The following is a 15,093-nucleotide window of genomic DNA, read 5'->3' on the forward strand; positions in this document are numbered from 1 at the left end:
ATCCCTCATCCCACTGCTCTAACACTCTCTCTACCCCTCTTCCCCTCTCCTCCCTCTCCTCAGTCCCCACCGAAAGGTGCCACTATCCCCTACCGCCCCAAGCCTGCCTCCACCCCCGTCATTTTTTCAGGTGGCCAGGTAAGAGCCGACCCGCTGGGGGCCTCCACTGCCAACCTCAGCCTCTTACTGCAGCACCAGCCACTGCCTGTTAGTGTCACTTCCAGGTTTTATTACTCATCTCCTCACCGCTGCCACTGCCTCTGCTGGCATGATATCATCACCACCTTCATCATCACCACCATCATCACCAGAACTGGGCTAGCTGCCATTTCAGTGCCAGTTGACTCAGGACTTGATCCTAAACATGATCCAAAAATATGTTGGATGGAGTTGCTGTGCTGGCTGGTGTTGAAATGGAATTCAGCCCAATGCTGACCCCATTATCACACTGTGAACCCCGATGAGCACACATCAATTAGGTCCAAGCACATTCCCCTGACAGTGGGTCCTCGACTCCTTCCTCCAATCACATCTCTCCCCAGCCCTCACGGTAGCCACTCCCACCTGGCTGTTCTCAGCCAGTGCAGTTAACCTGAACCTGATTGATGTGAGGGGTGAAGAACTAGAGAGGGAGTCTAGAGGACAATGGAGGAGCTTGCAATATGATTAAAGAGAGCAGTTATTATTGTAAATAAAATAGTACAATTAAGTTCTATGCCTACCACATTATTTTCCTAAAAAATTCAAATAAAATTGCCCTACTACCCAAGAAATGATCAGTAACATGTTTAGTACATACATGTTTAGTGCAAAGTATTCGTGTGCAAGCTCCCATTGTTTATCCAACTCCCTCCAACAGATATTATATCACATTTCTTTATGAATAATTGCCTGTAATATGACATTATGACATTATCTCAAGTTTCACAAATGGTGACTTGCAAAAATGGAGCCACATAAGTGGTCAGAGACTGAAGTAGACAGTTATGTTCAGTATTCACCTCAGTACAAGGGATATGATATCTGAATTGTTTTTCAAGTTTGCTCATAGATCTTTTTTTTTGCTAGCATTGTATGTTTAATTTTGACATGAATTGAACTTGATTTCCATAAAAGATAATACTAAGACAGGGTTGGGGTCTGTTCCATTTAAATTCTTGTCAATCCAGGAAGTACACTGAAATTCTAATTCAAATTCTCTTAAATGTTTTTCAATGAGGAAATGTGGAATTGGAATTTGGTTTACTTTCTGCATTGACTGGATTTGAAATGGAATTGGCCCAACCCTGCTAAGAGAATACTGAAAGAGTTATCAAGTGACTAGAATCAGTGAATATGACTCTGATAGATGTGGGGTCACGAATGTAGACCACTACCGCCCCTAGTGGAGGTATAGTGGAAGTACATGGACTTTCCCAAACTCGGGCCCCAGGACACCAAGGGGTGCACACTTTGGTTTTTGCAAGAGCAGAACACAGCTGATTCAAATAATCAACTAATCATCCAGCTTTGAAATTTGAAATCAGCTGTGTAGTGTTCGGGCAAAAAACAAAATGTGCATTCCTTGGGGTCCGAGGACCGAGTTTGGGAAACGCTGATTTAGCCACTTCCATCAGCAGATTCTAAAAGCGTTGTATGTTTCTCCCTCTCTTTCCAGGCGTACACCATTCAGGGACAATACGCCATCCCTCACCCTGACGTGAGTTCTAATTCCATGAGACAGTCTTCTCTCTACACTCTACTCTCTCGTGTCCAATCCTATTAATATTAACCCATAATATTAATACTACCAATTCTGAAAAGTAATTTCTGTCTCTTTCAAATCTGAAATTACTCACAACCTCTGTCCTCGTTTGGAGCCAAACTTCATAGGGCTTGGCCTGTAGGAAAACAAGCAGAGGGACACAGAAAGAAAACAATTATTTCCTTATCACCCAGAATAATAAGGATACCGGTTGCTCAAGTGAGGAATGTGAAAGTTAAGTGCAGTATTTCTTCAGAGAGGAGGAGGTCAATTTCAAGGAATACCGCAACGTAGTCAAACGGACATGGTATGTTTCATGACTCCATGTTGGGTCCAAGTGTTTCAGACACAGACATCCATGAACTAAATTTCACATGGCACCATCCAAACACACAGAGACATCCTTTCTTCACCGACTCGGGCCAAGTCCTCTATGAGTTTCCTTTCTCTCTCTCTCTCCTCCTATCTGTGTCACTGCTTCTCCTGAATCCTGTCTTTCTTCTTGTACGGTTTCTTGGTGACAGACCTGACCTGTGTGTGTGTGTGTGTTTTAACGATGCCCTCATAGCTCTGCTGTCCCTCCTACCCCCCTCAGCAGTTGACCAAGCTCCACCAGTTGGCTATGCAGCAAACCCCCTTTAACCCCCTTGGACAGACCACCCCTGCCTTCCCCGGTACGTACCCACCTACACGAGAACCGCCCTCTACCAAATCTCCTTCTCTTTTTTTACCTGTAGAGACACACACACACTTCCTCCTCTTTCTCTCTCTCTTCCTCTGTCTTTCTCTGTTCATTCTCTTCCTGTCGTTCTTTGTGCTGCGCTTCCGGTGACATGGCCACCTGGTGGTTGCTCTTGTTGACCTTTTATTTGTAGGTTTTCAAATATTTGGTTCATTTTCTTAATCTGCTTTTGTAGCGCCTTGAAGATTTTGGTCCTTCCGAGTTAGTTTTATCTGGGTCGGCGGGTAAATCTCCTCTGGTTTGAGAACCAACCCCCTTTCCAACAGAGAAGGAGAAGCCACAAGCTCCTCTCTCAAGACCTCTGCAGAAGCATCTCCAATCAGGGTTCCGACTATAGGTCTCCAAAGCTAACTGTCGCTCACAGCGGACGCCACCCTCCCCGTGCAAAACTCTATTTTATGCCGTGTCCCCTCTATCGGTCTCTCTCTCTCCCATATAGCAGGTCTGGATGCCAGTAACCAGGCCAGTACTCATGAACTCACCATTCCCAATGATGTGAGTATGGGGACCATGGAGCTTTTCATTTGACATTTGTCATCTATTGTCATGTAAGGGATGGGTAAGGTGATTACACCAATAGTCAGTCAATATTTTAACAAACAGTTTTCAAATGCTTGCATGCACCACCATGGATATATTTGTAAAAATAGAACAATTGAAAAAAGGGGTCAGTGTGTCATGGTGCATGTGACTTTGTCTGCATTCCATTCAGACTTTGCTATTCCCCTGTTTTAAGTCCCTCCGCCTCTTCTTCCCAGCTAATAGGCTGCATAATCGGGCGCCAGGGAACCAAAATCAACGAGATCCGTCAGATGTCTGGGGCGCAGATCAAAATTGCTAACGCCATGGAAGGGTCATCGGAGCGCCAGATCACCATCACAGGAACCCCCGCCAACATCAGCCTGGCCCAGTACCTCATCAACGCAAGGTCAGAGTTCTGGCAGACACACACACATTACAATTGACAAAGGGGTCAATAGCTCACCTGTTGTCCCAGGGATCCTCTGTTTGTCTGTTTGTTGTTATTACATTATCTTCAGGTGAAGTGTTTGACAGAAACAATGATGCACTCCCTTTCCCATCATGCCCTGTGGCAGGTTCAGAGACGTGGCGGCCATGTGGAATGACCCATCCTCCATGACGACATCCTAAGGACCCAGCCCGGCCGTCCTCCACTCCCTCTGCTCCGCCCCCTCCATCTCCTGACCACTGAAGACATGATGTTCCTACCTAACTCCTGATGATGATGCCCTCTAGACTAATGAATCTGGCTCTGATAACAACTCCCTTGACCCTCCAGCTTACTATCACGATCGCTCTCTAATAAGAGAGCTGTTGCTTTCAGAGAAACTGAAAAAATAAGTAATGTCTTTGTTTTCGTTGATTTTAGACCTTTAGACAAGTGTTGAAGCATGTTGAACGTTCATTAGGATCAAATTGTGTTATTCTGAATTCTCTCTCTATCACTCTCTCTGCTAGTGTTACAAAATAGGATTTCAATATCAGTTTGAAAAAAATGTACAAAAAAAAAAATGTAAAACTGGAAAAACATTGGAAAAAAATGCTACTGTTCCATTTTCTAGGTGCTGGGTGATGCTATCGGCACAGTATGGTGGGATGTAGCCCAATTACTTTATGATGCTCTTTTGAAAATAGGTGTTTTTTAGGTACATTTAATCATTCTATTTTTACCCCTATTCGGATCCTTAAAATGATCTGCGTACTAATCCGATCTCTACCCATAACTTCTTGCTGCATCACATGACCTCTTTGAGCCAATGGTATCACTCCTAGAGCCCTCCTTTCTATGTCCATTTCTTGTATTTTACATTATGACTTATACTGCATGTGTTCAGTAATGTATTGTATGTATTTGAGTATTCCAGTTTGGTGTAAGTGTTCCTATGGTGTTGCTATGTTATTGCTGGTGGGAGGAGCTATTGGAGGTTGGGCTCATTGTAATGGCTGGAATGGAATTAATGGAACTGAGTCAAGCATGTGCTTTCCATATGTTTGATGTGTTTGATACTGTTCCATTTATTCCATTCCAGCCATTACAATGAGCCCGTCCTCCTATAACTCCTCCCACCAGCCTCCACTGCTCCAAACCTTTTCCGCAATTATTTTCAGGAGTTTTTTTTGCCATTCACGTCTAGTCCTACTACCACCCCAAATTAATAACTCTCCCTCACATCCTCCAGGAACCCTATTTATAGTATTTAAGAAGCATGAAAGGAAATTACTCAAAATAATCATCAGTGGCTAAAAACTGTATCCTAACTGACTGAAAACTAAAATGATTGTTTACTCGATTTCTTAACCAAGACTACTGTGGGTGACCACATAGTCAGCTATGCTACGCTCATGCAATAGACAATTCAACTCTTCATTATACTGTGGACTGCCTCTAGTGTGTGAGGAATTAGTTGGACTTAAGACTATTGCTGTGTCCAAATTCTCTTAGTTAGCTTCCTTTCGTCGTCTCCTTCACTCCCATGTCCACGACAGATAAAAGAGGCTTCAATGTACTACTCTTGAAGGAAAGGAGACCAGGAGAGGAAGCTGTTTGATATTATTGGGACGTGGCCATAGGTGTTTGGATGGAGCCAAATGTTTATGGGCCATGGAATGTTCCGGGGTTCATGGGGGAACCCGTGGGGCCTGGGCGGACGTGTTTACCCCCACGCCGCCACATTCGCGATTGTTCATCCATCATGTTAGTTTTATTATAATATTGTTTATTTAATGCTTTAGGTTTTGAATGTCATTATGCTTTTACGATGATGTCAACAGATTAGATGACAAAGTCATGTTGCTTGTTTTAAGTGATGATTTAAAAAAACAAATTGCAATTCTATTTATTGTTTCTTGGTGCATCATAATGACTGTTTTGGTTAATCATGATATTTAAGCTAGGTTTTGTTTGTGTGTATTGGATTTCAGGGGAGGTTTGGGCTATATTTGTTTGGATTAAACATGGCAAATTCCCTTCATAACAATTCTCAAGCTTATTCAAAGTATAGGCTGTTGTGACATGTCATGTTTGCAAGCCTGGGCTGAGGTCATATTCAGCACTGATGCATATGAACAGCCGTTGAATGTTATCCTCTCAACACAGGTCATTCATTCACTGTCCAACTGGTTTCAAGTACAGTCAAAACCATCCTGGTCTGGAGTTTCATTCTGTTAAGACTGGTTTGTTTCATGTAACTCCCTGTTTTGGTTTCAATATGCTGAGCCTGACTTTGGGTCTAATTTCAACCGCTTTCATCATATAAACGTGATATGTCAATGGACCAAATGCTGTACTGATGTACTGAACGATGCATAGTTGATTATTATTCTGCAATAATTCTTACATTTTGATGTTAAACTTAAGTAGTAGTGCTAGCCTTGACATTATGGGTTTGTGTTATTCATTTAATTTTAAAAAATTCATAGCTTGTAATTCAATGGAATGTTTGTCATTTAAGCAAGTTAAAATGTCTGTTTTTTTTGGCAAGCTTTTTAGAACTGTTCAGCTTCTCATCATCGATTGCATTCAGACTAGGAAGGAATATTGAATTGTTGAAATAGTGATACCAATGTGATTTCAATAACTTCAATATCCATATGTTGTTACAGTGTATTGAAACTGTATTTACACTGGCGTATATGACTGAATATACACACCTACTGAAACAGACTAAAATGCAACTGATGCAATAACAAGGGAATGATGTGCAATTATTATTTGTATTTTTTCTTGTGCATATAATACAAGGAAAGTTTGTCATGTATTTACAACTCATGTTGCTCCTTGACCTCCTTCCTTTCTGGACGGCGGCAGCAACAAAAATTGAAAAAATACATGAGATATTTTTTCAGCTTTTGCTCCAGTATATTTTGCTTATTTAGGAAAATGTATCGGAGCTTGGTATATATTTTCAGTTGGATTATTTGCAATGAGCAAATCTATTTTAGGTTGAAGTAATTTAATTATTTAGGTTACTTTTGAAAATGTTTGTAAGTAAGAAAATGAATAAAGTTTTTTTTCTTCTTGTGAACCTAGGTTTGTCTTGTATCATTTTGATCTTCAATTATATCAAAAGGGGCTTGGTTTTTCTGTGTTGCCCATTAAAATGTTACTGTCAGCGGCGTACATGCCATCTTGTATGTCTTCTTGAATGTCTCATCTTGAATGTATCATCCTGAATGTAACTTCTTGATGGTATCATCCGGAATGTCTCATCTTGAATGTATCATCTTGAATGTCTCATCTTGATGGTATCATCCTGAATGTCTCATCTTGATGGTATCATCCTGAATGTCATCTTGATGGTATCATCTTGATGGTATCATCCTGAATGTCTCACCTTGAATGTCTCATCTTGAATGTATCATCTTGATGGTATCATCCTGAATGTCTCACCTTGAATGTCTCATTGAATGTCTCATCTTGATGGTATCATCTTGAATGTCTCATCTTGATGGTATCATCCTAAATGTCTCATCTTGATGGTATCATTCTGAATGTCTCATCTTGATGGTATCATCTTGAATGTCTCATCTTGATGGTATCATCTTGAATGTCTCATCTTGATGGTATAATCCTGAATGTCTCATCTTGAATGTCTCATCTTGAATGTCTCATCCTGATGGTATCATCTTGAATGTCTCATCTTGAATGTCTCATCTTGATGGTATCATCCTGAATGTCTCATCTTGATGGTATCATCCTGAATGTCTCATCTTGATGGTATCATTTTGAATGTCTCATCTTGATGGTATCATCCTGAATGTCTCATCTTGATGGTATCATCCTGAATGTCTCATCTTGATGGTATCATCCTGAATGTCTCATCTTAATGCTATCATTTTGAATGTCTCATCTTGATGGTATCATCCTGAATGTCTCATCCTGATGGTATCATCCTGAATGTCTCATCCTGATGGTATCATCTTGAATGTCTCATCTTGATGGTATCATCCTAAATGTCTCATCTTGATGGTATCATCCTGAATGTCTCATCTTGATGGTATCATCCTGAATGTCTCATCCTGATGGTATCATCTTGAATGTCTCATCTTGATGGTATTATCTTGAATGTCTCATCTTAATGCTATCATTTTGAATGTCTCATCTTGATGGTATCATCCTGAATGTCTCATCTTGATGGTATCATCTTGAATGTCTCATCTTGATGGTATTATCTTTAATGTCTCAACTTGAATGTCTCATCTTGATGGTATCATCTTGAATGTCTCATCTTGATGGTATCATTTTGAATGTCTCATCTTGATGGTATCATTCTGAATGTCTCATCTTGATGGTATCATTCTGAATGTCTCATCTTGAATGTCTCATCTTGATGGTATCATTCTGAATATCTACAGTGCCTTGCGAAAGTATTCGGCCCCCTTGAACTTTGCGACCTTCTGCCACATTTCAGGCTTCAAACATAAAGATATAAAACTGTATTTTTTTGTGAAGAATCAACAACAAGTGGGACACAATCATGAAGTGGAACGACATTTATTGGATATTTCAGACTTTTTTAACAAATCAAAAACTGAAAAATTGGGCGTGCAAAATTATTCAGCCCCTTTACTTTCAGTGCAACAAACTCTCTCCAGAAGTTCAGTGAGGATCTCTGAATGATCCAATGTTGACCTAAATGACTAATGATGATAAATACAATCCACCTGTGTGTAATAAAGTCTCCGTATAAATGCACCTGCACTGTGATAGTCTCAGAGGTCCGTTAAAAGCGCAGAGAGCATCATGAAGAACAAGGAACACACCAGGCAGGTCCGAGATACTGTTGTGAAGAAGTTTAAAGCCGGATTTGGATACAAAAAGATTTCCCAAGCTTTAAACATCCCAAGGAGCACTGTGCAAGCGATAATATTGAAATGGAAGGAGTATCAGACCACTGCAAATCTACCAAGACCTGGCCGTCCCTCTAAACTTTCAGCTCATACAAGGAGAAGACTGATCAGAGATGCAGCCAAGAGGCCCATGATCACTCTGGATGAACTGCAGAGATCTACAGCTGAGGTGGACAACAATCAGTCGAATCTGGCCTTTATGGAAGAGTGACAAGAAGAAAGCCATTTCTTAAAGATATCCATAAAAAGTGTCGTTTAAAGTTTGCCACAAGCCACCTGGGAGACACACCAAACATGTGGAAGAAGGTGCTCTGGTCAGATGAAACCAAAATTGAACTTTTTGGCAACAATGCAAAACGTTATGTTTGGCGTAAAAGCAACACAGCTCATCACCCTGAACACACCATCCCCACTGTCAAACATGGTGGTGGCAGCATCATGGTTTGGGCCTGCTTTTCTTCAGCAGGGACAGGGAAAATGGTTAAAATTGATGGGAAGCTGGATGGAGCCAAATACAGGACCATTCTGGAAGAAAACCTGATGGAGTCTGCAAAAGACCTGAGACTGGGACGGAGATTTGTCTTCCAACAAGACAATGATCCAAAACATAAAGCAAAATCTACAATGGAATGGTTCAAAAATAAACATATCCAGGTGTTAGAATGGCCAAGTCAAAGTCCAGACCTGAATCCAATCGAGAATCTGTGGAAAGAACTGAAAACTGCTGTTCACAAATGCTCTCCATCCAACCTCACTGAGCTCGAGCTGTTTTGCAAGGAGGAATGGGAAAAATTTCAGTCTCTCGATGTGCAAAACTGATAGAGACATACCCCAAGCGACATACAGCTGTAATCGCAGCAAAAGGTGGCGCTACAAAGTATTAACTTAAGGGGGCTGAATAATTTTGCACGCACAATTTTTCAGTTTTTGATTTGTTAAAAAAGTTTGAAATATCCAATAAATGTCGTTCCACTTCATGATTGTGTCCCACTTGTTATTGATTCTTCACAAAAAAATACAGTTTTATATCTTTATGTTTGAAGCCTGAAATGTGGCAAAAGGTCGCAAAGTTCAAGGGGGCCGAATACTTTCGCAAGGCACTGTAGTCTTGATGGTATCATCCTGAATGTCTCACCTTGAATGTCTCATCTTGAATGTCTCATCTTGAAAGTATCAATTTGAATGTCTAATCTTGATGGTATCATCTTGATGTCTCATCTTGAATGTCTCATCTTGAATGCTTCATCTTTCATCTTGTATGTCTAGGAGATACCACTAGAGGGCCTAGCGATGCAGGAGAAGAACACAGTATCCATCAAATTAATTCAATTATTTTTATTTTTTTAAATCTTTGATTTAGAAATGGAGGGCACCATTGAGACCAGGGTCTCATTCTCAAGGTAGCCCTGTGAACATCAACACAATACAATAGAACATACAGCAAAATAACAACATCAACACAATACACCATATAGCAAAATAACAACATCAACACAATACAATATACAGCAAAATAACAACATCAACACAATATACAGCAAAATAACAACATCAACACAATACAATATACAGCAAAATAACAACATCAACACAATATACAGCAAAATAACAACATCAACACAATACAATATACAGCAAAATAACAACACAATACAATATATAGCAAAATAACAACATCAACACAATACAATATATAGCAAAATAACAACATCAACACAATACACCATATAGCAAAATAACAACATCAACACAATATACAGCAAAATAACAACATCAATACAATACATATATAGCAAAATAACAACATAACAAACAATATCAAATAACATCAACACAATACAATATACAGCAAAATAACATCATCAACACAATACACCATATCACACAATACAAAAAATCAACACAATACAATATACAGCCAAATAACATCAACACAATACAATATACAGCCAAATAACATCAACACAATACAATATACAGCCAAATAACATCAACACAATACAATATACAGCCAAATAACATCAACACAATACAATATACAGCCAAATAACATCAACACAATACAATATACAGCCAAATAACATCAACACAATACAATATACAGCCAAATAACATCAACACAATACAATATACAGCAAAATAACATCAACACAATACAATATACAGCCAAATAACATCAACACAATACAATATACAGCCAAATAAACAATCAACACAATATACAGCAAAATAAACAACACAATACAATATACAGCAAAATAACAACACAATACAATATACAGCAAAATAACAACATCAACACAATACAATACACAGCAAAATAACAACATCAACACAATACAATACACAGCAAAATAACAACATCAACACAATACAATATACAGCCAAATAACATCAACACAATACAATATACAGCAAAATAACATCAACACAACACACAGCAAAATAACATCAACACAACACAACATATAGCAAAATAACAACATCAACACAATACAACACAACATATAGCCAAATAACATCATCAACACAATGCAACACAACATATAGCCAAATAACATCAACACAATGCAACACAACATATTGCAAAATAACAACATCAACACAATACAACACAACATATAGCCAAATAACAACATCAACACAATACAACACAACATATAGCAAAATAACATCAACACAATACAACATATAGCAAAATAACAACATCAACACAATACAATCAATACAAGACCAATCAAAACGAACACAAGCATCACTAGCTGCTGTATGGGATTGAACAGGAGATACAAACATACAGCATGTCAGTGCTGCAAAAAGCACCCAATTGTCATCGTTGAGTAAAAGTAAAGACACCTTAATAGAACATGACTCAAAGAAAAGTTAAAATCACCCAGTAAAATACTACTTGAGTAAAAGTCTAAAAGTATTTGGTTTAAAAAAAAACGTATCAAAAGTAAATGTAATTTATCAAATGTACTTAAAACCTCTTAGGGAAGTTCAGAATTCAAGCAGATTTTCGCAGCTTTTTGTTAAAAATCGCGCAACATTTCAGCGCCCTGCTATTCATGCCAGGAATATAGTATATGCATATGATTAGTGTTTGTGGATAGAAAACACTCAGACGTTTCCAAAACTGTTTAAATCACGCCTGTGTCATTTACGGAACGTGCGTTTCATCGAATAGTGCATGAAAATCTGTTCACTGAAAATGGAAAAATATATTCTTCCGCGACTACAGGCAATTGTTAAAAGCGAACATAATTACATAGAGCCGAGTTTTCATTGGCTACAGCTTCCCCAGGTTGTCTAGAGTCACGTCATTTGTTGCGCAATTGATTCTTGGTCTAACCGAAACAAGGGAACTCCTTTCCTACTGTCCCCGCCCAGATTTTGGTTTGACTTTTTCAAGACAGCATTTTTTCCACAGACAAGCTAATCTTTTCACATCGCCTCCTGAGGATTTTTATCGCTTATTAACGTGTACTAATACCTAAAGTTGCATTACAAAAGTATTTCGAAGTGTTTTGTGAAAGTTTATCGTCGACTTTTTTAATTTAAAAAAATTACGTTACGTTATGAAATGCTTTTTTTTTTTCTTTACTCGCGACGGAGTCGAACTTCGATATCTAGGCTATTTATGGACCGATTTAATCGAAAAAAGACCCTAAATGATGTTTATGGGACATCTAGGAGTGCCAAGAAAAAGCTCGTCAAAGGTAATGAATGTTTTATATTTTATTTCAGCGTTTTCGTTTGCGACTGCTAACGCAAAATCTGTCGTTTTTGGTGATGGTGGAGTATTTTGAGGGTGCATGGTATCAGATAATAGCTTCTCATGCGTTCCCCGAAAAGCATTTTACAAATCTGACTTGGTCGATAGATTCACAACGAGTGTAGCTTTAATTCAGTATATTGTATGTCAATTTTAATGAAAGTTTGAGGTTTATCAACCTCTATGGTGGCGCTCTTGAGCATTTCTGCTGATTGTGGTCCCCACTTCGGTACCACGTCCTCAACAAGTTTTAACTTAAGTATCAAAAGTAAAAATCATTTCCAATTCCTTATATTAAGCAAACCAGACGGCACGATTTTTTTGTTTTTTAAATGTACAGATAGCCAGGGGCACACTCCAACACTCAGACATAATTTACAAACGAAGCATTTGTGTTTAGTTAGTCTTCCAGATCAGAGGCAGTAGGGATGACCAGGGATGTTCTCTTGTTAAGTTTGTGAATTGGATCATTTTTCTGTCCTGCCAACTATTCAAAATGTAATGAGTACTTTTGGGTGTCAGGGAAAATGTATAGAGTAAAAAATACATTATTTTCTTTAGGAATGTAGTGGAGTAAAAGTAAAAGTTGTCAAAAATAAAAATAGTAAAGTACAGATAACAAAAAAACCTACATAAGTAGTACTTCAAAGTATATTTACTTAAGTACTTTACATCACTGCAGTATGTCAGAAGTTGAGGTTAATTGATTATTACTTTGGACATCATGACAAGTCAAATATATCAGACAAACAGTAGAAATGTACCTTATGTTGCCTTTATACCTGTGTAACAAGAACATTTTAGTATTTTATTAGGATCCCCATTAGCTGTTGCTAAATCAGCACCTACTCTTCCTGGGGTCCATCAGGGGTCTTTGTCTCTGGCTCCAATGACAGACAAGGATAGAGGACAGTAGTCCATCATGATTTCATTCCTTTGGGTTTTACAGTAATAGTATTACAGTAATAGGGATATTTTAATATGTCTATAAGCTAAATGGGTGTGAGATGAGTGTCATATAAAAGAGGACAGTTGCACAGGGACCCGAGACGGTCCAGAGCAGAGGGCCCGGTGACAGATGCCTGGAGAGAATACACTGTCTGCATGCCAAGGCTCTATATTAACGTCTAAAGCAGGAGTATCAAATTCATTCCATGGAGGGCCTAGTGTCCGCAGGTTTTTAGTTGTTCCTTTCATTTAAGACCTAGACAACTTATTAATTAGTGATCTTATGTCATCAATCAAGTACAAGGGAGGAGTGAAAACACGCAGACACTCGGCCCTCTGTGGAATGAGTTTGACATGTGTGGTATAAAGAATGGACTCTCCATACACCTTGTGTCATTGGCAAACCAGGCATTGAGGAAAGGTCTCGGTGACCGTTCACACTGAATTAATGACATTTTCTGTGTTCCAACTTTTTTGTCCTTGACTTGGGTTGGCAGGGTAACAGGGAGAACAGGAACTGCCTTGCTTAGTTAAAGCTTTTTGACTGTAAACGATCTAACACAATATTCAAAAGCAGGATAGAAATGAGTTTTCCACACAAGAGTCTTGGCTATCCTCCCTCAGTCCCACTCATAGTCCAGGACACTGTTCTACAGGGTGCCCTGGACATCTAGCCCTGGCTTCCATACATGTGATCCAGGCAAGGAAATGAATGCCAGCGGAAGTCTATGGAATGGATCTTACACAAAGCCCTTGGATATATCTTTACCATGTCCTAATCCTCTCTTCATAACAGGAGTGACACCTTCTCTTGTACAATCAGTGAAAACACACAGCGATGCATTGACTTTTTGAGTGGGTGTTGACCGAGGGAGGAAAGGTTTGTGCTCTGAGCGTGGTGGAAAACATAGAATGGAGGGGGGGGGGTTAAGGGTGTCTTCGACCCAGACAAATGATCAGGTGTTCAGGGAAGCACGTCCAGGCAGGGTCCAGGCAAGGTGGTCTCACTGAAGATCGATCCACTTTCAGGAGGTGATTGGGGTCTTATTCAATGCAGGCACACATTGTCCAGTCAGTGTCCACCCCCTGCTGTACCACCCACCACTACCAGGCCTATAACTAACCCCTCATCTCTCTGTCTTCCTTTCCTATACCACATCCAAATCACTCCTCTCTCCTGGCTTTGTCTCTCTCGCCCTTTTTCTCCTTCTCTATTTCTCTCGCTCTCACTCTCTCTACTATGCTCACTCAACCATAGCACATTCACCTCCACTCCTTGCCCGCTCTCTCTCTCTCTCTCTCTCTCTCTCACTCCTCTCTCCTCCCCCATCCCTCTTTCATTAGGCAGGCCCTCTCTGGCTCATGTCCAACCTGACACCAGAGGACTACTAGAGGAGATAGACCAGGAGAGAGACCTCTGCACTGTACCTGGGGCTCTCTCTCTATGGGACATATCATTACTGCTGGAGTCAGGCAGCCAGTGAACTGCAGTAGGATACTCAACGTCACCAAGTCTCTCTCCGTCCTCTCAGAGCTTAGCCAATCCACTGTATGGAAATTGAGAGTATTTATATAGATTTATAGATGCTTAAGAAACTATGACATTTTAAATGACGATAAATGTATTTTCAGACTCAGGTGAGGTAGACAGATGCAGAGCTTGTAGATGATCATGATTCATGATTATGGGAGAGAAGTGGTATGTTGAGATTGTTTTTGACGCAGGTATCTTTTGATTGGCTTGTGAAATAATGAGAACGTTATGACTGTGTTTTTTCCCAGGGTGCAGTATGAAGCAATTCCATTACATGCTACAGTCTGTGGTGTCCCCTCACAGTCAGGTGTCAAGGACAATATGAGTTTAACTTTAAATAGAACATCTTCTATTGTTTGTCACATCTATATGCATTACACTCCTCAAAGACAAATTAAGGCTTTAGGAGTAAGCCGTCAAGATAAAACTCCAACAACCGATGACTGATTGGGCATACTGAAGAATTGTTGACTGCGCCT

General features: G+C 39.6%; 1 protein-coding gene across 23 annotated transcripts in view; it reads left to right on the forward strand.

Moving 5' to 3' along the window:
* The window catches only part of LOC115129853 (poly(rC)-binding protein 3-like), a 36,156-nt gene extending 29,624 nt beyond the window's left edge, over window positions 1–6,532 (forward strand). For 6 of the 23 annotated variants that reach the window (XM_065023925.1, XM_065023921.1, XM_065023928.1 and 3 more), the window contains 6 exons: window positions 64–207; window positions 1,658–1,699; window positions 2,340–2,418; window positions 2,926–2,981; window positions 3,245–3,414; window positions 3,584–6,532. In XM_065023925.1, coding sequence (XP_064879997.1) covers window positions 64–207; window positions 1,658–1,699; window positions 2,340–2,418; window positions 2,926–2,981; window positions 3,245–3,414; window positions 3,584–3,638 — 546 coding nt within the window. In that variant the 3' untranslated portion in view covers window positions 3,639–6,532. Of the gene's footprint in view, window positions 1–63; window positions 208–1,657; window positions 1,700–2,339; window positions 2,419–2,925; window positions 2,982–3,244; window positions 3,415–3,583 lie in introns of those variants that run through there. The other 17 variants (XM_065023938.1, XM_065023945.1, XM_065023940.1 and 14 more) reach the window with 11 other exon arrangements.
* The last annotated feature ends 8,561 nt before the right edge of the window (window positions 6,533–15,093 follow it).

Source organism: Oncorhynchus nerka, linkage group LG2 (assembly GCF_034236695.1).
Source record: "Oncorhynchus nerka isolate Pitt River linkage group LG2, Oner_Uvic_2.0, whole genome shotgun sequence".
In the NCBI taxonomy this organism is placed as follows: Eukaryota; Metazoa; Chordata; class Actinopteri; order Salmoniformes; family Salmonidae; genus Oncorhynchus; species Oncorhynchus nerka.